The 21,987-nt window shown below is 40.9% G+C and overlaps 1 protein-coding gene and 1 long non-coding RNA gene across 2 annotated transcripts in view; both read left to right on the top strand.

Moving 5' to 3' along the window:
• Positions 1-21,499, top strand: part of LOC123511929 (probable phospholipid-transporting ATPase IA) — a 47,349-nt gene extending 25,850 nt beyond the window's left edge. The window contains 2 exon segments of the mRNA XM_045268034.1: positions 12,580-12,659; positions 17,169-21,499. Coding sequence (XP_045123969.1) covers positions 12,580-12,659; positions 17,169-17,266 — 178 coding nt within the window. The 3' untranslated portion in view covers positions 17,267-21,499.
• On the top strand, positions 5,944-7,955 carry LOC123511930. The gene is made up of 2 exons (XR_006676984.1): positions 5,944-6,377; positions 7,509-7,955. It is a non-coding gene; the product is annotated as an uncharacterized LOC123511930 (long non-coding RNA).
• Positions 21,500-21,987: the final 488 nt, after the last annotated feature.

Here is a 21,987-nt window from a genome sequence, read left to right as displayed (position 1 = left end):
TCCCAGTATCCACACAAACACAAACAATCGAATACAACTATGAGTAACTTAAGACTAACATACTTTCACTAGCTGTAAGCCACAGTAGGAGTGAATGACCATTCCAATCACTACCTCTCAATTCTTGAGTCTGTACCTGATTGCTTCATGTCCAATACAGAGCCAGGACATTAAATAATCACGAATATATCGGTACAGTAATCACATTGATATAGTTCTAAGAATGTTTGGTTGCTGATGTGTGGACATTGAAGATAATAGTATGTCTTTAGATTCATTAATACCATCATTTTGAAATTCTCAATACTACCCCCTTTTTCCTTACCACCCCCCTCCGTGGATCTTTCCATCGCACACAGGAGGGTGGTACCATCCACTTTGGGAAACCCTGCTGTAGAGACTGTTCTTCAGTATTGTTGATAAGTCACTTGGTATAGAAAGAGACCTTGATATTGGATGGTGTTTGTTGGTTATTCATCAGGAAATTTAGGATAAGGCTTCCTCCCTCCTGATGTGTGGTGAGTACACTGGTATAGACACCACCACTCATGTCCCGCCCTCGCTCACGGGATGTGGGGATGTGACGAGGCAAGCTACACTAAAACATCTTTGTTATGTGTTGATTTTGTTGTCTTGTTGTATATTTCTTTTATGTTATGGTTTATGTTGCTATGATAATACAGTTTTATGCAGGGAATTGGCTTCCTGAGGAGGCTCCCCATTTATTTACAGTATGAAGAAAAGATAAAAGTCCTTAAAATACATGAACAAAAGTAATTGTCTCAGAAATCAGCCAACTTTTAAAAAGAAACTTTGGCACCTTTAATTTCAGCTATAAGATCTAAAGAAAACTCAGGCTATTCTTTTTAATGTATTAGTAGCTTTAGCCTTGGACAAAAAATGTATGAAAATACCCACCAAGGTGTCAGTCATCAAACAGTATAGTCTGACAAGGATTATCCAAAATTTGAGGCATTTTGAATTGATCGGACTTTGGATTTTCTTTTTATCAGACTAAAAATCTTACCTGTCAACTTTGGAGACAATTATCTCTGTCCATAAACTCTATGGCTTTGTCAAGTCAATTTTTGTGTCACTCATTTGTAACAGTTGGCAGCTGCATGAACCAACAAGCCCATTGCATGGCTAGGATGGCAGCCTGTGCCTGTCTGGTCTGCCTTCCCCAACCTCACATGCCCAAAACACCCATCCACTCAGCCATTCTGTACACAGCTACCCCATCACCTCCCACTCACTCAGTACTTCACTCATCGCTCCCCCACAACAGGCATCACTCATCACCACAGCTTTAATCCTCACTACTTCATTACTCACACAAGCAATGGCAAGCTTGTGCTGCTCAAAACATTTGCTTTATTTATGTTTTATGTGAAATTTGTGTCATGTCAGAATGAAGAATCAACAGTTGTGTTCTTTTGTGTATGTGTTTGTTTGTGTATGTGTGTGTATGTACTTATTACAAGAGATCAGTAGTGGTCTATACTGCATTGAGGATAAACCTATGAATAAATGGACAAGGAAATTTATGATTGCTATTGCAAAGTTAGTTGTATATTATTCAAAGCCACACAAATATCAAGTTCAGTGTATTCTTCATTTGCAATGTCTTCAGCATATCCTGGTTTAAAGATTTGCTCATGCTTTCTCACCATAAATTAACTCCATGGATCTTAATTGCATCCATTTAGCAGGGAACCACATGAGGATAATGACTCTCATAATACACGGAGAGGCTAAACACAAGGTAATATGAGTAACAGGAGACTGAAGACCTTACCTGATGGCCACTTTATTTCTCATTTCATCAGATACATTACATAGTCAAGCAGATATCCTTTGTAACAGCCATGCCTTGAACACAGTAGATAGGAAGAAGGGAGAAGGTATTAAAGGCTATGTAGTTTCTAGCCACAGTGATAAGCAGAGTAAAATGTACCATGAACACTTAAAAACTCACAGTGCCGACTCTTTGTATTCACAAATCAACGGGTCAGTCTCCCAAGTAACACAGGCTGGTTAACAGTATTCATAGCAGTGGGTGAAAGCCTCTGCATGCCAGACATAAGAACCCAAAACACAAACAATACTGATACAGCCCTAGAAGAGTCAGAAACATTCAGTTCTGTGCCAAACACGATGCGCAGCTTAGCATCAGGTATTGTCAGACATGTCTAGATAGCTATTCACTTATCAGACATGAACTGTAAAGACCAAGGATCTGCCTCATAAAGTAATGTAATGATTGTTAGAGTTTGGAACACTTTCCTTGCTCAGTACATTGTAGAGAGGCCATGAAGCAAGCATAGGAGCATAGAAAATAGGACTACAGCAAATCAATTGACCTACACATAGATGCCATGTCACAGATGCCATACAGGTTCTTCCTGGAGTCCTCAAAGAGGAAGTAAAGGTTCCTAAAACCACAGATAGATAATGTTTAGGTATGTAGCTGCTGAGTTTCATAGATCCTAGAGCTTAGAGAGTTATAGAAAATATTGAAATAAAGTTCTGTCATCAGTATCAGATAATAAGCAAACAAAATAGAAACACATAGAAAAAACAACAACTTATTTTCAAGACTCATAGTTGTGTATTTCATGAACATTACATCTATATATGAGCAAGAAGCTGGTAATACACATAAACACTTACTTGAAATAACAAGTCATCTCCTGAGTTACAAAGACATGATGGAAATTGGGAACTGAAAGTTGAGTTACATCTCTGAAAATGAAGAAAGTGTATATGAGTGAATACTGCTTAGGAGACAGGAAGGGAGAGAAAAGTTAGAAGATGCATCAATAAGGGAAGGTAAAAGAGATAGTGGGAATGGGAGAGAGAGAGACAGAGAGGCATTGCAGAAAAGGAAAAGGAATGAAGAAAGGGTAGAAGCTACAACAATAAGAAAAGGCAAAAGAAACAGAACAGATGAGACAGGCATTGCAGAAGAGAAAAGGGAAGGAAGAGAGGAAATGTTATTGATGAGTAGGGATGACAAAGGGGATGAAGGAGGTAATGGAGGGAAGGACAAAGGAAATGGGCTACAGGGGATAGAAAGGAAGACCACAAGTGAAATATGTGGTCTGCTGATTTTTTATATATTGATTTAGTTCATTGAGTTTTATGGGAATTGACTTATATAATGCAATAATTAAGCCAGATATACTTATTAGTCATCACCATCATCATCATCATCATCATCATCGCGAGTATGTAGGGAAATGGGTGATGAGATCCAAGTTCAAACCCCAGTCACATCCTTCTTTCTTTCTTAATAATACATTAATTTTCTCAGTATCTTATAATGGAGAATATAGATCTTCATCCAGAGTTGTCAGGGAGAGACTAAGGAACCAGTCAGTCTTTGTGTGTCCTGCTTCAGATAGATGGCATTAGGAACTGGTGAGACACAAAGACTGATTCAGTTTCACAGGATGATTTTAGAACAGTAATGTTCCCCACACAAGCATATTATTGTGATTATTTGTTTGATGAAGTGGATGTACACACCACTGACTGGATCAGATTCTGGGATGTTTGTTTGTACTTAGTTTGAATTAGATTGACTTAACTACATTTGGAGAACATTGAATACTGCAACATGAATTTTCTCAAGAGATAAGTATTAACCTGGCCAAGGAAGAAGTAAGCCCAGTACAGTATTGGAGAACTCTGTCTCACTTGGGAGCAGTGATTGAGTGGGCCCATTCCTCACCCTTTGCCGTGTTTGTTCTGGGAGAAATGGAAAGGGTGTATTATGATGGGGACTTTGTTGGTTGACAATTAAAGATAAGATAGACTTTAAGAAGGGAATGGGGCTGCTCCACTTGCTTTCACCTTTATCTGAGTGCCTTGATGTGCCATGCCACCCAGCACTTCCACTTACCATTGTGCTTGTGTGACATCAACTACCAAAATATCATCTCTGGATTGTAATACTTTTCCTTGCTAGACAAAATGCCAAGGATACATTACCTCAAGTGCCAGTGACTAACTGGTGAGCATGTTCAGCTGTTCTCTGGCTCGCTGCAGTGAATGAGTCGGTGCAGCTGCAGCCTGTGCAACAATACAGTACAACACTAAGACAAAGTTTATTGTTGAGACTAAAAAAACTTTACTGCACAGAAGAGTAAAGCAAAGAACACACATACTGTAAGCAATAGGAAGCTACTGTACACCACATTGGCTGTACACAAAACTACAGGAGTTATGTTAGCTCTTGATAACCAAACTTTATGATAAAAAAAGTAGGCCTCCTGCCCAACACTCCTCAGTCTTGGGCAATGTGATGCCCAGTGGAGCTGAGATGGCTTCATTGACAGAGGTGAAGGCAGCATGACTCATTTACTTTGCACATCATTGCAGTGCTTACTTCTGTCTCTGGTTGTTGTACCAATGGTAAGACCATTAGCACAGGAAGTCACAAAAGTTGCAGTGGTTACTGTATCTTCAGGTTTCATTAGTGACCTGAATAATGTATAGCAAAAATTGTACTTACTTTTGTACTGGTGTGTGTGTGTGTGTGTGTGTGTGTGTGTGTGTGTGTGTGTGTGTGTGTGTGTGTGTGTGTGTTACCACGGTCACCTGCTGGTCACCCAGCCAGCTTTCCCATTATGGAGTGAGGTCAGAGCTCATAGATTGAACTTCAGATAGGACTGAAACCACAACACACTCCACACACCGGGAAAGCGAGGCCACAAACCCTCGATTTACATCCTGTACTTATTTACTGCTAGTTGAACTGGGGCTGCACACTAAGAGGCTTGCCCATTTGCCCAGGACTTGAACCTGGGCCCTTTTGGTTGTGAGCTGAGCATGCTAACCACTACACTACACGGTGTTTGTGAAATTCACCACCATGGTTGCCTGCTGGTCACTCTGCCAGTCTTCCCATTACGGAGCGAGCTCAGAGCTCATAGACCGATCTTTGGGTAGGACTGAGACTACACACACTCCACACACCAGGAAAGCGAGGCCACAAGCCCTTGAGTTACATCCCGTACCTATTTACTGCTAGGTGAACAGGGGGTACACATTAAGAGGCTTGCCCATTTGCCTTGCTGCTTACTGGTGTGTGTGTGTGTAATTCACCTCAGTCGCCTGCTGGTCACCCAGCCAGTCTTCTCCATTACGGAGTGAGCTCAGAGCTCATAGACCGATCTTTGGGTAGGACTGAGACCACATCACACACAACCAGGGGTGTGGAGTCGGATTTTCAAAAGTCCGACTCCGACTCGACTCCAGTGAATTTAAATGTTGCGACTTCGACTCTAACTCTGACTCCAGGAAATTTGAAGGTTGCGACTCTGACTCCGACTCCGACTCCGACTCCGCTTTTTTTTTTTTTTTTTTTTTTCAGTACAACGATATAGTCTATTTTTTTTTTACATGAGGGATGGTGGCCAAGGGAAAAGATTAAACAAATAGCCCGCTAGTTGCCACACCCAAAAAAGACGAAAGTTAAGAGAATCAATACTTACATATTTTCGAGTCAATCCATAATAAAAGTGTACTTGACGATTATATAATTATCATAAATTAATAAAAATTATCTCCATATGTAATGCTTGATTGGACACATCCTCCACAAAATCAATTTCTCCCAATTTGTAGGAATCTCCATGAAGTGGAATCTTTACTCAAAAATTTATCACGTAAAGGAGTCGGAGTCGCTCATATTTTTACCGACTCCAACTCCGACTCCAACTCTGACTCCAATTCCGACTCCGACTCCGACTCCGGCCAAAAGTAGCCGACTCCTCGACTCCGACTCTGACTCCGACTCCACACACCTGCACACAACACACACCGGGAAAGCGAGGCTACAACCCCTCGAGTTACATCCCGTACCTATTTACTGCTAGGTGAACAGGGGCCACCACATTAAGAGGCTTGCCCATTTGCCTCACCGCTTTCCGGGACTCGAACTCGGGCCTCTTGATTGTGAGTCGAGCGTGCTAACCACTACACTACGCGTGTGTGTGTGTGTGTGTGTGTGTGTGTGTGTGTGTGTGTGTGTGTGTGTGTTGATTTTCATAGAGAAAACATTGAATGACATATGATTGCTAAAAGAAAGGGAATAAGTTGAAGCAGATACATAGAATATAATTATGGAAACTGTATAACATTAAGACAGTTGATGATCTGACATGAGTAATGACTAGAGGTGCCAGAGACAAGAGAACTTTTAAGACAAAGACAAGTTTCTCTGGTTTCCTCTGCTCACAGTGTGGGCTAGAGAGCGCAGAGAGACAAACTCTTCTACCTTGAGGCTATCTAGTCAAGATTCAGTACATATAACATAATCATGCCAGTGTGTGTGTGTGTGTGTGTGTGTGTGTGTGTGTGTGTGTGTGGTGTGTGTGTTGTCCAGTGCCTTTATGTACAACCTCAAAGAGTTTTATTTACTTAGATAAAATAAAAGACCTTTATAATTGTATGGAAAAAGAGAAATAGGCCTTGAGAAACTTAACTCCCAAAACAGTTAATACAGTCTATTTTTTATAAGCTCTGTGTGTATATATGTGACATTCGTATGTACAGTTACATCTTATATGGATCATCCTAAGAATCCCGGTGCCTGATAATTTTATGTTATTATTTATGAGACCTCTCTTTGGTTGCATCTTGGGCCCAGTATTAGTGTGTTGCTTGACATGTGCCGTCCTTGCCTGTCTTGTGTCTGTAGTACTAGCCCGTCATCCCCGCCAGCATGAAACACGACAGATAAAAGTGTTCTGAACATTTGAACTAATGATCTGAGTCACACTGAACAACACAAACAGTAGTACGTAGAGCCCTTGTCCTTGGGGGTCGGTGAAGCAGTGCCAGCCGCCAAGGCTTCACTCTGCCTTTCTCATCACCTCCCTGGCTCACCATTTCAGCATGATTTTTTTTTGTACTCACCATTTAGTCTATGTGAAAACTATTATGGGTGAGATTTGTTTAATTTGTAAAGGCTCCTCTGATATTGATTTGATTTAACATAAATAAAAGAGAATGCTGAGTGTAGCCAGAGGTGAGAGAGGGAGAGTGGAAATTATATCATCTTTTTATCGTATTAAGTCGTATTACTTAAGTAAGCATCTTTTTGTTTTTGTTAATTGATTTTGATGTTAGCTTTGCATAAGTCATCCTGCTTAGATATGTAGATTTAAAAAATATATAATTTATAATAACATCCCTCTGAATGAAGCTCGTGCTTGTGTAGGTGTTACTAGCATAGTGCTTCCCTGTGTTAGGTGTGCAAGGCTCCAGCTGTCCTGAGGCACAGACTTGGGCCATAAAGACACCAGCACACCCTTGGTGCAAGTCACTGTGAACACAGACCATTCGTTGTCCAACACTTAACAATTGCTGTACTAATCAGGCTGGCTTGAAAGTGTGCAGAACACCACCTGTTCTTATAATAAATTAACAAATTTAATTTTCTGGTGTTGGAAGAGAGAATTGAAAAGTTGTCTGTCATGGGATTTGTATGAAATAAGTGTGTGTGTGTGTGTGTGTGTGTGTGTGTGTGTGTGTGTGTGTGTGTGCGTGCGTGCGTGCGTGCGTGTGTGCGCACCACTGTGTTCTGGGGACATGCACCACTGTCACTAGTGTGAGGTGTGTTGGTGTTGATGTGTAAGGGAAGCGGGAGTAGCAAGCTGCAAGGGGCACACTGCACCTGCTGAGCTTCAGTCCTCAGCTTGTATGGGGTGTGGTTCCTCAGGACAGGCATCTGTTGATGCATTGAAGAAGTGAAGAACATTTATTGTCTTACATTCCCAACAGCCATGGAATGAGCTGGCATTGTTCTCTGCTAAGATACCATTGCAGCCTTTTTGTTATTTATGTTTCTGCACAAAGAGTAAGTCATTTAGAACATTTACATTTTTCGTCATTGCATGATGCCATGTGACTTCTCAATTAATCGAAAATAAAGATTAAGATTCCTCAATGTTTCCTTACCCAGCAGATGAAGCAGGACTTGGGGTGTCACTAGGCTTCAGCTGAGGCATGGGGCTGTTGAGGGGAGGGGTGCTCCTCCTTGTGGGGGAGTACTCCTCCTTAGGGAGGGGAGAACTTTTTTGTGGGGAGTCAATGTAAGATGAAGTAAGGTTGGGAGTCAGTTTACCTTGTAGGAGTTGTGTTGGGGCAGAGTAGGGCAGAGGGGCCATGGGGTGCATGTCCAGCTTCCTCTGCATGACACCAGTCTGATGTGGCACTGCATGGATGGATGTCCTGCTTGTATCCAATCTGTGGATTGCATGTAGGATAAAGGGAGGAGGTAGATTATTCCTTTATGACTCACTTTTGATTTCATCCCTGTCTTTGCTTCATTAGCATGAATGTATTTAGGAATTTTTTGACACTGAAGTCAAACTTTGTGTTAGATGCTTGTTACCATCATTGTGAATACTTCTCATTTGTATTTACCAAGGAGAGAATAACAGAATCCAATCCTGTCTGCTAAGATTAAAGAAAATTTACTGCTACTTCTACTAATGTTGCTGTGTTTACTATTTTGTATGAGTGTTGGACAGCTTCACCAACTGCTGGAAAGTTGAAGGGTTGGGATTTAGCATGGCAGAGATACGGATTGAGAGATGAGATCCTGTGGTACCGTGATGGTATTGTGGTCAAGGGAGTATACAGCATGCTTGTTGATTTCCTGAATATGATGAAGAATGCTTTGTTAAGTACAGGGCACAGTGTGTAGTAATATGCATTATATAGTGTGTCATTTGTGTCGTTGTTGCATTATTAGAAGGATACAAATGCATGTGTAAATTGGACATCTGTTTTTGCTGGAGTTTTTTTTTTGGTGTATGTACAAGCTTGATTTTTTTTGGTTTGTACTGATGTTTCTGATGGGATGTTTAATTGTTAGGATCAAGTTTTATTAAGGTCAGTCATCACTACAGGGATAAATCAATTGATCCATCTTGATTATGAGTCACAAGGCACATCCCACATCTTGTTGTCTTGTGCTGCTGAGAAGACTGGTCATGCATACAGAGATGTGTGTAGTACAGTTATCTTTTGTTAAGAATCATAGGGTTTGCCTCTTAGTGCTCAGTGGGTTTGGTGAAATAAACTCTTTACTTATGTATAGAAAATTATGGGAGAGAAGGGTACAGGTATGCTCCATACATGTACTGTACTTGGTGTGAAGGGTACAGGTATGCTCCATACATGTACTGTACTTGGTGTGGCTGCTCTGTACTACAAGACTTGTTTGCATGCAGTTAAATGTTGCTGCTGTTGCTGCTGCTGTTACTGCTGTACTGTGGTGCTACACATGTGGCAATGATGAGGTGTGTGCCAGAATGCCTGTGCTGGGTGTTGGCAACCACCAATTTACAAGTCGGACAATTTAAAGCATGACCTCATGATTTATGATTAATTTGGCTTCCCAGAAATGTGCTGCTGTGCTGAAGGCTTCATTGTGGGTGTTAAGTGTTTATATGTGTGTGCCTGTGTGTGCAGCCCACATGTGTGCTGCATGTTTTTCTTAATGTATTAGAAACACACCAGTGAAGCACTGTAGTGTGTTGTGTGTTAAGGGTTGTAGGTCTTGGCATGTATGGAAACTGTGCGTGTATGCAAGTGATTGATGCTCACTCAGTGGCCTGGTTAGTAATGGCTGCTCCGGACATGACGCTGGATTACAGCTGCTACGTCTGCTGTCAAGCACCAGCTCCTGCTAATGTTCCTTTCCTGGCCGTCCTCCACGAAGCGGTCACCTGCCATCATGTTGGCTCATGCTGCCCGTTTCCACTGCTCAGTGAGAGGCAGGTGCACTATTGAGTGTACAGCAGTGAGGCAGGGAATGCAGTGACCAAGTGTGCTGTGGTGAGTGGTATGTTGTTCCATCCAGGATGTTATACACTGGTGCTTGTCAGGAAGTGAAGCACAGGTGAGCCCAGGTGAGCAGCCCTCTGTGGCACTGTTGTGGTGGATGTTGGTACTGGGACAATCCTGCCTTGTGGCTCAGACACCAGTCCCCGTGTGAGGGACAGATGCTGCCATCCAGCCATTCTCTCTCTGATGACTCATCCTCCTGCTCTGTAGTTAGAAGATTCATGTTTCCTAAAACTGCTGTCTGTGCATTGCTTTATCTTGTAAGATATACCCATATCCTAACTTGCTGAATGATTACAGCTTGTGATTATTTACTAGACTAAAGGGGAAACTCAATGCTTGTTGGTATATAGCATGTCATCATCATTATGCTGCTGTGAGGGAAGGCTGACTGACTACACACCTGTAGTGTAACCTGTTTATCCAAACTTGCATTACCCGCCTTTAGGTAACTCTCTCATTGCTGCTGATGTCATCACTTATTTATATGAATGGTGCTGGACTTCTCATCAATAGTGTTTAAGACTCATTGCTGTGAAAAGCCAAAGTGATTTAATCCATGAAGTGTTTTTACATTGTCTTGCTTTTGTGTCAGTCTTAAGGTGAAAAATGTCACTTTTAATATCAATGTTTTCTTTGTATTTACACTCATACATATGGTACCTCTTCATCTTACTTGCATTTTGCCTGTCTACAGTTATTGAAGGGTGGTGCTTTCTGGTGTGGAGGTTTCTTTAACTTTATGGAAAGCTTCTTAATTTGATTAGTCTTCTGTGATAAAGTAATTATTGCCTTATTACACACACACACACACACACACACACACACACACACACACACACACACACACACACACACACACACACACACACACACACACACACACACACACACACACACACACACACACACACACACACACACACACACACACACACACACACACACACACACACACACACACACACATATGGAAGTTAGAGGAGAAGGGTGGCTTAAAAGGAAGCACATTGAGATGGATAGAAAATTATTTAAGGGGGAGAGAAATAAGAACGGTAGTTAAAGATATGAAGTCCAAGTGGAGAGCAGTAGAAAGCGGAGTGCCACAGGGGTCAGTATTGGCACCAATACTTTTCCTCATTTATATTAACGACATGCCAGAAGGAGTGAACAGCTACATGAATCTGTTTGCAGATGATACGAAACTGTGCAGAGTTATAAACCAAAAGGAAGATTGTGAAATACTGCAAGAAGACCTAAATAAGATCTGGGAATGGAGTAAAAAGTGGGAAATGGAATTCAATGTGAACAAAAGCCATGTCATGGAAATGGGAAAGAGTGAAAGACGGCCCATGGGAATCTATAAGATGGGAGATGGAGTAGAACTGGAGAAAGTATAAAAGGAAAAGGACTTAGGAGTGACGATGGAAGAAAACAATCAACCAGTAAGCCATATTGATAGAATTTTTAGAGAAACATATAATTTGCTAAGGAATATTGGAGTAGCATTTCACTACATGGACAAAGAAATGATGAAGAAATTGATAAGTACTATAATAAGACCCAGATTGGAATATGCAGGAGTAGTGTGGACCCCTCATAAAAAGAAACACATAAGGAAATTGGAGAGACTACAAAAAATGGCTACAAGAATGGTTCCAGAATTTGAAGGGATGACATATGAGGAGAGACTAAAGGCTATGGATCTACCAACCCTGGAACAAAGAAGGGAGAGAGGAGACCTGATACAAGTTTATAAATTGATCAATGGAATGGACCAAGTGGATAATGAGAAACTGATCCTGAGAGAAGAATATGACATTCAAGCACAAGATCGCATAGTAAAAAGCTGAGAAAAGGAAGATGTCTGAGAGATGTTAAAAAATATAGTTTCCCCGCAAAGATGTATTGAGACGTGGAACAGTTTAAATGAAGAAGTAGTGTCTGCAATGAGTGTGCATACTTTTCAAGTAAGATTGGATAAGTGTAGATATGGAGACGGGGCCACACGAGCATAAAGCCCAGGCCCTGTAAAACTACAACTAGGTAAATACAACTAGGTAAATACACACACACACACACACACACACACACACACACACACACACACAGAGGTCTGGTGTGCTGGTGTCCTAACCAAAATATTAATTTTGTGTTGCAGGGAAAAGGCTAGAAAATAACATCCTGAGCAGTTTCCACTTATGACCCTGTATTTAAGTGCTTATATGAGGTGGCTCAAAGGTTGAGACAAGGCCTTTATACAAGAAGGTGTGGTCTTTCTGTATACAATGCTAGTAATGTAACTTTTGGGATCACCTTGTATTAGTAATTGTTCCCACAGTCACTGGAAGCCATCTCTTGCAATCTTTTGTTATTCAGGCACAGTGTGTGAACCAACAAGTGTTTTCAAGACATTGTACTCATTGTTCTTGTTTTTCATAACTCTTGATTCATTCTCAAAGAACAGTGCTTAGATTAATTTATGTATTTGCCTTTGCCCAATCTTGAAGCAACACTGAAAACTCTAAAACATGCAGTCTGAGCCAATATATTCCATCCATTAGTAAAGTCAAACATTTCCTTCCTTTCTGTATTCTGTGAGGTGAAGCAGCAAGGAAGTGGGGTGCAGGTGGCCTCCAGGGGGTTGTGTGGGTGTGTGAGGTGTGTAGTGAAGGCATTGGTATGCTAACTGAGTATATACTGGCATTGCAGGCTGAGTGAGACTGCTCGGCTACTGAAGAATGTGTTCCGTCGCACCACCACGCGTGTCAACCTGGAAGTAGAGCTTGCCCGTAAGTCCCTCCTATGCTAGACCTCTTCCTCTTATGCTAGCCGAACCCTACTCTAGCCCTTGTCCCTCTTATGCTAGCTGGACCCTTTACTACTTCCTGTTACTCTTTGATCTGTTCCTCTTATGCTAGCTGGACCCTTCACTACCTTTGTTCCTCTTAGCTCTATTCTTCTTATGTTAGCTGGACCCTACACTATCCCTGTTCCTCTTAGCTCTGTTTCTCTTGTGTTAGCTGGACCCTTCGTTACCTTTTGTCCCTCTCATTCTTTTCCTCTTATGTTAGCTAGACCCTTTACCAGCTTCTGTTCCTCTTATGCTAGCTAAACCCTTCACTATCCCCTGTTCCTCTTAGCCCTATTGGTCTTAGTGTTGCTCCTCTTATAGTAAACCTAGTCCAACACTCATCTTATTTGCTCTCCTCTTCCTCTTAGCTGCATTCCTCTTTACTCTATTTCTCTCATACTAGACCTGTTCCTCTTATCCTTGTCTTTATCCCAGTTCATCTTAAGCTACTCCCAGTCCTTCCCTCTTCATCTTAGTTGTGTTCCTTTTATGCTAACTCACTCCCTCCTACAATACCAAGATGTTTTCTCTCTCTCTCTCTCTCTCTCTCTCTCTCTCTCTCTCTCTCTCTCTCTCTCTCTCTCTCTCTCTCTCTCTCTCTCTCTCTCTCTCTCTCTCTCTCTCTCTCTCTCTCTCTCTCTCTCTCTCTCTCTTAGTACTACTGTATCCTATTAATTTTTGTGTTGGCTTGATCTTGCTTACTGGTTCTGTGTGTGTGTGTGTGTGTGTGCGTGCGTGCATATTTACTTGTGTGCTTGTGTGTGTGCTGGTATAAGTGGCTGTATGATTGGCTGTGTGAGTGTGTATTGTCTTTACTATAGCATGCTGCAACAGTTTAACAGATTCTGCTTTCTATTACAGTTTCTTGATGCTACTCCTGTTGTGTTCTTTATTGTCTTTCCTTCGGTTTCAGGGATTTTGCATATTTGAAAAAGCATTTGATATTTTTAAATAAATGTTCACTTCTTTTTCACATTCTTTTTTGTTATATCTCATGATGTTTTGTTTTATGCTTTTTTTTCTTTGTTTTCAAAGAAGTTCAACTTTATTTGTTTAAAGGCATTTATTTTTTGCTATGTACTTATTTTTAACTTTTCTATTAAGTACAAATTTTTACTTAATGTTGAATTCTCTGACACATTTTTGAGTAATGTTGTCTTTTTCAGAGAAATCCATTGACTTGAAAATTATTGTTGAATGATTAGTAATGAAAGCAATGCTTGCTGACCAGACTCTTGCAGCAAATATGTTGCACTGATTTTGCTTTACAGTTTACTGATTTTTCATAAAATACAGTTTGCACTTTCATTTTTTATTTTATTTTATTTTTTATTTACTTATTTATTTTTTCTGAGTGCATTAGCTTTGAGTGCCAAATGAAGGTGACTATCAGTGGGGAGAGACACAGTGACTTGATCTGCTTCATATGACACAGACTTTCTTGACAGGCTTGTTTTCCAAAGGTTTTCCCTCTTTAGCAGCAGATGAGTTGAGAGCTTCTAGTGTGAATACAGATTTTGACTTTCAAGATGATGGCAGTTATAAAGTAATATTTTAAGATACCCATGACATGAGCCATTAATACATCAATTTGAAATATTTTACTTATTTTGATCTTTGGAATCTGACCAATTTATTTATGTTAAAGATATGAAAAGTAAATTCTTATTAACTTATCAAATGATTATTACTGTTATTGTTTTTCTTTCCACATCACATTATTACATTAAGTTTTTTATTTTTATTTTCTATATTGTTTCCTGTGTGGTGTGATGCTCTTGCCCCATTAAAGCACCAAGGTGTAAATTTGTCTCTTGAATGGCTGTTGGAAAGTGACATCACTTGACCGACAGACAACTTTCTGCAGACGCTAAGACTTAATAAATTCCTTGGAAATGTGATTACACACAGCAGGCCAATCACTTCCAGTAGCACCTTCCTGTACAAACATATAGTAGAGAGAGGAGTGTGTCTTTGCCCTGACGCTGACCCCAGGCCTCTGTCACAGCAGATGCGGTGTTGGCCAAGCCTGTGGAATACAAGGGTTCTAATGGGTCGAGGCCTTACTCTGCCTGGAGCTAGGGTGCCGCCTCCTGTGGTAGTGTTACTTGGCTTCACTCCTATTCCTCCACCTCCTCGTCCTCCTCCTCACCTCTGCACTTCGCTTTTCCACTTCAGCTTTTTTTCAAGTAGTTCAGGATTTTCATAAAGTTATTTATTTTTTTTCCCATGTATATATGAGGTTATATTCTTTTGGTACTCTGCAATGTAATCTGGTGGCCAGTCTTGTCTGTGCCAGCAGAGATTGATGTCTTGTCATCCTATAGCTTCTAATGAATTTAAGTTTAGAATCATAGTAAGACTGAGTTACAAGTCAATTTTTTAAGCAGTTATACACTTTAGGCATCTATTTTTTTTTTAATATTTGATATTATTACTTTTTTTCTTCAATTTTTGGCATTTTTGGTATTTTGTTTGATCTTCAGGCAGTTAAGTGCTTTCTTATTTCCCATTACAAAATTGAAATCTAAAATGTGCCCTACAGTTTTCACAGTTTCCATGTTTTGTCACTTTGTCTTAATCCTCCACATCATTATTTCTGCACTTGATTTTTTCCCCACTTTCCTCACCCTCACTTACAGTTTCTTCCCATCTGTCACTGTGGCCATGTCAGCATCCCACTAATGATGTCATGCGCAAGCCCAGTTGTTGAAGTGCTGTGCAACGGTTTGCACCTCACTGCTGTCACCTTCACACTTCACACATACAATGTGAAATGAGCTCTCCATTCACACTATCATTTCTTGGAGTATCACCAAAGAATGTTGCTAAAGATTGTTATTGTGCAATGCTGCTAATCAATCTAAAGCACCTTCTGTGGACTTTTCCTTTTCTCACTTTTTTCTAAATTTTCTTAGTCCTTGACCAGAACCTCCTTTTATATAAGATATAGGTATATGAAATTATTAATGATTACAATATATAAATAGATAAGTAAATGAACAATAATTATTACTATTATGTCCACTTAAAGAATATTCAATTCTGGAATGAGAAGGAAATTAACCTGTTTCAGTTGAAAAAGAACATTTAAGGTGTGAATAATGAACTCATATTTTACCAGCATGAAATTCAACTAAGTCAGTGTCACATTTCTCCTGAGTGGCACCCTTATCTGCCAGTAACTTAACACATCCATTAAGGCTTCCTATGTGACAAGACATACTCTTCACATTATGTATACTCTTGTAACCTTCCCCCACTGTGCATAACTTGACAGGAATCTCAGGAATGTGTCACCTTGCTGAGACTCAGGAATCATTCTTGGGAGGCATTTCTATTCAGTTTGTGGCAAATAGATAAAAAGTTTGGGATCACATGAAAATCAGTCAGCCCAGCTATTTCAAAGTTTAGTTAAGTTATATTATATTGGGTTGAGTTATCTACTGTAATGTGCTCAAAGTTTAACTAATTCAGATGAAGCTCAACTAAGCTAAGTCGCTGTGCGACTGATGCAGGATAACCTAGATGGGCCCTGGGGGCCCTTTGTTATCCTATTATTTATGTATATATGTACTATAACAATACATATCATAAGAATACATAAAACTAAGCAGAACTTTATGGCCTTTTTATATGAGATATTTTTGGGGAATTCAAGGAGTGGCAAAAATTTGAAATATTCTGAATCTCTTGGAACTTGTGAGAAAACACTATAGTATATGAACCAGAGTAAGGAAGAACAGGATCTCTCTCATGATCTTTACTCCTCTGTGGTTACAAAATTACCTGGACGTGCAATCCAAGTTGGTCTAGTTTAGTAGTAATGCACCACAAAAGAAACTGGAGGTAATGTAATTCAAACTAACCATTCACATAAATAGTACAAACTAACTCAATAAAAAAAAAAAAAAAGCTAGGGACTGATCTAATAGTCATGTTATCCAAAGTTTGCCTGTAGCTCAGTGCAGTATGACAAGACACAGGACACACCTCACATCTCACACCTTTCTCGCCTGTCTTCCCATCACTGATCCCTGCCTAGTCCAGTCCTGCCACACAAGCACCAGCAGCGGAACACCAACACTCACTCTGCTCTCCCCTCTTTCCAAATTTCTCTGCTTAAAATACCTGCAGTTTCCATTCTGAAATTACAGTACCATGAACCTGACAAAGTGAGCTTATATACTCTTCAGACATATCAGTCCTTATTCTGATGTGAAGATGTGATGATGGTAATGAAATCTATCCAATGCTCAAGAAAAGAAGACCATTTATGTGTTTTTCACTCGTCCTCCATAATTGCAAAGCCAGAGCTGCTCCAAGATATTCTGATCAAGTGATGTTCCTCTGTGACACATTTCCAGCACTACACTATGGACTTAATGGGAAGATACTGGCCTGCCCTTATAAACCACACATTGAGCCTCCATCCTTTGTCCCCCAGATGGGTACGCCTTCTCACAAGAGGAACACGGGGTTATGGGCCAATCTGAGGTGATCCGCTACTACGACACAACACAGCCCAAGCCCGGCGGCATGTAAGGGCCGCCGCTACCACCCATGAATCACCTTTGCGCTGCATCATGGTGTAGAAGATTAGCACATGCAGACTCCCAGCACCAAGGACCCTTGTTTCTTGTAGCTTGTTTCACAGCATCTATGTCATTTGACCCACAATTTATGACTTTGAAATGTACTGCATTGCATGTCTTGAGTTTAAGATCCAGGGTACATTAAGGAAAGATATTTTTTAGCCATAAATTGCTGGAAAAATAACATAAAACAGCCACAAAAGGGAAGACACACCAGCAGGACTGTCACTACCTGCACCAGCACTGAGCTGCACTTGTTCAGAATGCATCAGGAAACTGTGTACTACGCCTAGATTAAGTCCTTCAGTTTGGAAGAGTGTGATGTGTGTGTTTGTTAATAGTATTCATCCTACAACCAGTCTAGATGTGGGTGAGGCATGTGATCCCTGGAGCAGCCTTCGGGAGGTGGTCATTGCAGGCACTTCCAGGCAGTTGTGTGATAACAAACTGACGACACTAATGATTATTGTTTATTAATATAATCATAAGGAACTCACCTTGCACTTATCACTTGAATGCTACTTTGTGAAATATTGCTTATCTCAAATACTCTGAGGGAGGAAGGCCATGTGTACTCAGGTCAGACACGGATGTTGAGAGAGGACCCAAGTGTTGGTCGGCAAGATGTGGTGCCCGTGAATCTCAGTGTTTGTAAGGGATGGCATTTTGTGGGAACGAAAAACCCAGTGGTGTTGCAAAGTGGAAGTTGACTGCAGGAGAGTCACAAGTTCATGCATGAGTTCTGTTTTTTAAAGACTGTTTGTAGGGAGGAAGAAAACTGTGAATTGAAACTGCCATCGTTTAAGGCTCTTTATTGATTTTTGTGTTCATTAGGTATATCATATTTTTATCTGTAAGTACAAATTGTGCATTTATGAATCAGGACAAAGAACTAAGTTGTCATTAAACTTTTAAAAATGTAAACTTGATATTAAATTTTATGAATTGAAATGTCTGTACAGAGAGAGACAGAGATGCAGGTAATAGAGAAAGTGTCATAATAGTACTTCATGAGGAGAGTGAAATGATGTGTTCGATGCTGTACCTTTCACCCTTCTGGAAACTCTTCTCTCCATTAACACCAGCGCCTTGCACAACCACCACCACCACATCATCCTTACACCAGGAAACACAACACAATGAGCAGCATAAATAACAAAAAACAGTATATTTTGAATTCCTCTCATAATGACTCATCTGATAAATCAAAATTTGTAAAAAAAAATGTAGAACTAAAAGGGGAATAAGTACTTAAAGATTCAGTTAGAAATTTTAATTTTGATATGATAAAAAAAAGAAGGAAATGAGGGTTTAGAGAGGAAAGTCAAAGAGAAAGAGTGGAAATCAAGAGGTTGAAGAGAAGAGTCAATATTTCTCCTCTAAATCAAGAAAAGAGATGGATTAACACCTTAAGTGGAAATGGGTGATGCATGCAAGAAAACAACTTCCTGTGAATTGTGAATATAGTTGAGTGTACCACAGGAGAATTATGGAGTAGAGAGCAAGTGTTAGAGTGTAATGAAGGAATGCAAGATTTGGAATGAATATAGACATCTATTACAGCCTGTCTGTAGGAGAATAATGGTAATGATGGTGGTTGATGATTGCTTATGATGTAGGGTGGTGGTGGTGGTGATGGAATTTTTGTTTACTTTGAAATGTTACCTGAGTACAAATGGTGATCATGACCTCAGACATATAAAAAGACATTATCTAGTCCATTAATATTTGCTCATGTATACATATATATACTTATTAAGTTTTAATTCAAGGCAGCAAAATATTTATAGCTTGAAAAATGCAAATTCTGCAATTAGTATCTTGTAACTTCTGTATCTTTATTGTTTATTTTTTTGTCTCTTTGTTTTATTGGTGCTGGTCTGTTTAAGGACCATGAGCACCGTCCTGGTGACCCACCATCCCAATACTTATTCATAATACTGATGCTCTTGAGTCAGAAGTATTCGTGTTCAGTAGAAGTGTAAGTGTGGATGTCTGACGGGGATCCAAGGGACGCAGTGCTGAGGCTCGCTGAACAATTACCAGCTTTAATCAACCCCAGGACACAGACAAACACACATGCACACACACACACACACACACACACACACACACACACACACACACACACACACACACACACACACACACACACACACACACACACACACACACACAGTGGTATGCTAGGTGACATATGCTTGGCAAGTGCTTCCGCCAAGTTGCAGTTAAAAAACAGCTCCTGAAACTGATCTTATAAATTTCCTGCCAGTGCAATCATACACTTCTAGTTTCACCGCTGCTACATCCCTTGTGTTTCTAATGCTGCTGCCACTGCTGTTGCCACCCTTGCCAAGAGGGCAGAGTGTGAGGCACTCTGGGCCGCCACAAGGCTGACACTCCCCATTGGCGTTGTACAGCAAGGCAGAGGATGTGTGAGGCGAGTTCTCCAAGCACCAGTGCAGTCCATCCTTAAGTTAGTTACAATGTGGTCGAGGTCGGCGGCCTTCTGCCTGTCTGAGCTCGGCTCCCGAACTGGTTGTGGAGGAATCTTGAGATGAGGGACGTTGGCTGAACTGTTCATAATAGACAGTGCTTCTGTACAACAAACATTATTAATCTAATTTATTTTTTCCGTAAAGCATGATTTTGTATGACACCTCTGTCGTGTATGAGTGGCCAATGTTTGGCACTGTCATGTTCTCAGACTGTCGGGTCCTTACCCAGAGTCTCCTTCCCTCTCCCCCAGCGAGAGCAAAGCAGTCAGGGCCGAGCTGTTGCAAGGCTCCTGCAGCACCAGTTCATTGCCTGAACTGTATACTACATACTTAAATTATCTTTATGTTTGGTGGTACATTGTCGTAGAGTTTGTCCCAGTTGCTGTGGCATCATGAGGCGATAAAAATGAACGTAGACTTTATGAACACTGTTAAAAATGAACCTGAATTGTGCTTGAAAAGTGTGTAATCTGTTTGTGTGTGTTGCACTTTGTTGCCGCTGGCCCGGGGTGCGGCAGGGGCTGCCGCTGAGCAGGTTGACTCAGTGCCTGGGACGAGTAATGTTATCACAAGATCAGAGACTTTTAAAACTATCATTAAAGGTTTTTAAAAGTCTGATGGAGGCCATTTCTCTGAAGTGCTTATATAGTAATGGAGATACTATATACAAATAAATAGAAAGCTTTATAAATGAAATCCTTATAAATGCTTGTTTATATTTGAAACATATATAAAAGTTTTATTTTTGAAGCGTCTGTTTTAGGTTAGGTCCGTTTAAGTTAAGTCAGTATGTGTCCTTCGTGTATTCCTGTACCCACTGCTTTGTGCCGAGAGACTGTGGCCGGACACCAGCAGCAGCACTGGAGGGCCAGCGCCGGTGCCGTGTGTCCAGAGTCGGTGTTGTCTTGTGGTGTGTTGTGGTGTGATGTGCTGTCTGCCAGCCACTAACTGTGTCAGCCATCATGGTCCTGGTGATTGGCAGCACTGTGGCACTGTTGACTGGTGGTACTGTGACACTGTTGACTGGTGCCATGGTGGCACCATTGACTGGTGGCACTGTAGTACCATTGGCTGGTGGCACTGTGGTACCATTGGCTGGTGACACTGTATTACTATTGACTAATGGCACTGTGGTACCATTGACTGGTGGCACTGTAGTACTGGTTATTAGTGGCACCATGATTGGCCACCAGTACTCAGTGAGGTCAATGGTGGCATGGTGGCCCTTGTGCCAGTGCCCAGCAGATCCTCTCTTCAGAGATGTGTGAGGCACAGTCCAGGCTGTCAGTGTGGTGAGGCACTGAGGGCGTGGCACCAGGCTGGGGGTGAGGTGAGGGTGGTGGTGCCAGGAAGATGGGGTAGGCCAGGGTGCTGCCACAGTCCGCCTGTGCCCCAGACTGCTGCCGCTGCCCTGCGTGACGAGTTATCCGCAAGTCTGCCAACATGTACAGTGCTCCTTATTTCCCTCTTTCTTGCTGTTCCGTGTGTGTGCCGTGTACGTGTCTGTATGTTTGTATGTAAGACAGTTTCTTGTGATTCACTGTCTGTGTCTTTCACGCGGCCCGGGTGAGGCAAGGAATCCTTTATCTTTGATATTACACCAAGCAGGGCGCGGGGCTCCTGGGTCCCGTGCAAAGATAATATATCCTAAAATAGATGTAAAAATAAAGGCTTCTCATATTAAACTTCTTTTCATGTCCATTACAATGTTACAATGATGATGAAATGTCTATTAGTTTAGGAAAAAAGCAGGTAAATGAACTGCCAACCCAGTTAATTTAAAAGAAAATAGTCTCTAAGAGGATATGGGCATGGTCTTCATCTTTTATTCCTGCAAAACAGTTCCATAGAGGATTGCATGATGGCCTGTCATCAATTCCATAGACAGCACTTTAATCCATCAAAGAGATTAAGATGTCAAGGAAGAGATGAGATCCATTTAATGTCTTTTCACATGATTGGCTAAAAACTATGCTAATTCAGTAGAGACTGGAAACTTTCATGAGAGAGAGAGAGAGAGAATTTCGGAAAGTTAATAAGCAACATGCAAATATGTATAAAATTATTGTATTTGAGCTGTGTGTGTGTGTTATATTTACATAGGCTCTCTTCACTCATATCTAGCATGAAATACAATGTTTTGCGGGTACTACGAGGTATTTTTAGGCATGTG

This window comes from Portunus trituberculatus, chromosome 32 (assembly GCF_017591435.1).
Source record: "Portunus trituberculatus isolate SZX2019 chromosome 32, ASM1759143v1, whole genome shotgun sequence".
Lineage (NCBI taxonomy): Eukaryota > Metazoa > Arthropoda > Malacostraca > Decapoda > Portunidae > Portunus > Portunus trituberculatus.
This window is presented reverse-complemented; position numbering and strand designations above follow the sequence as displayed.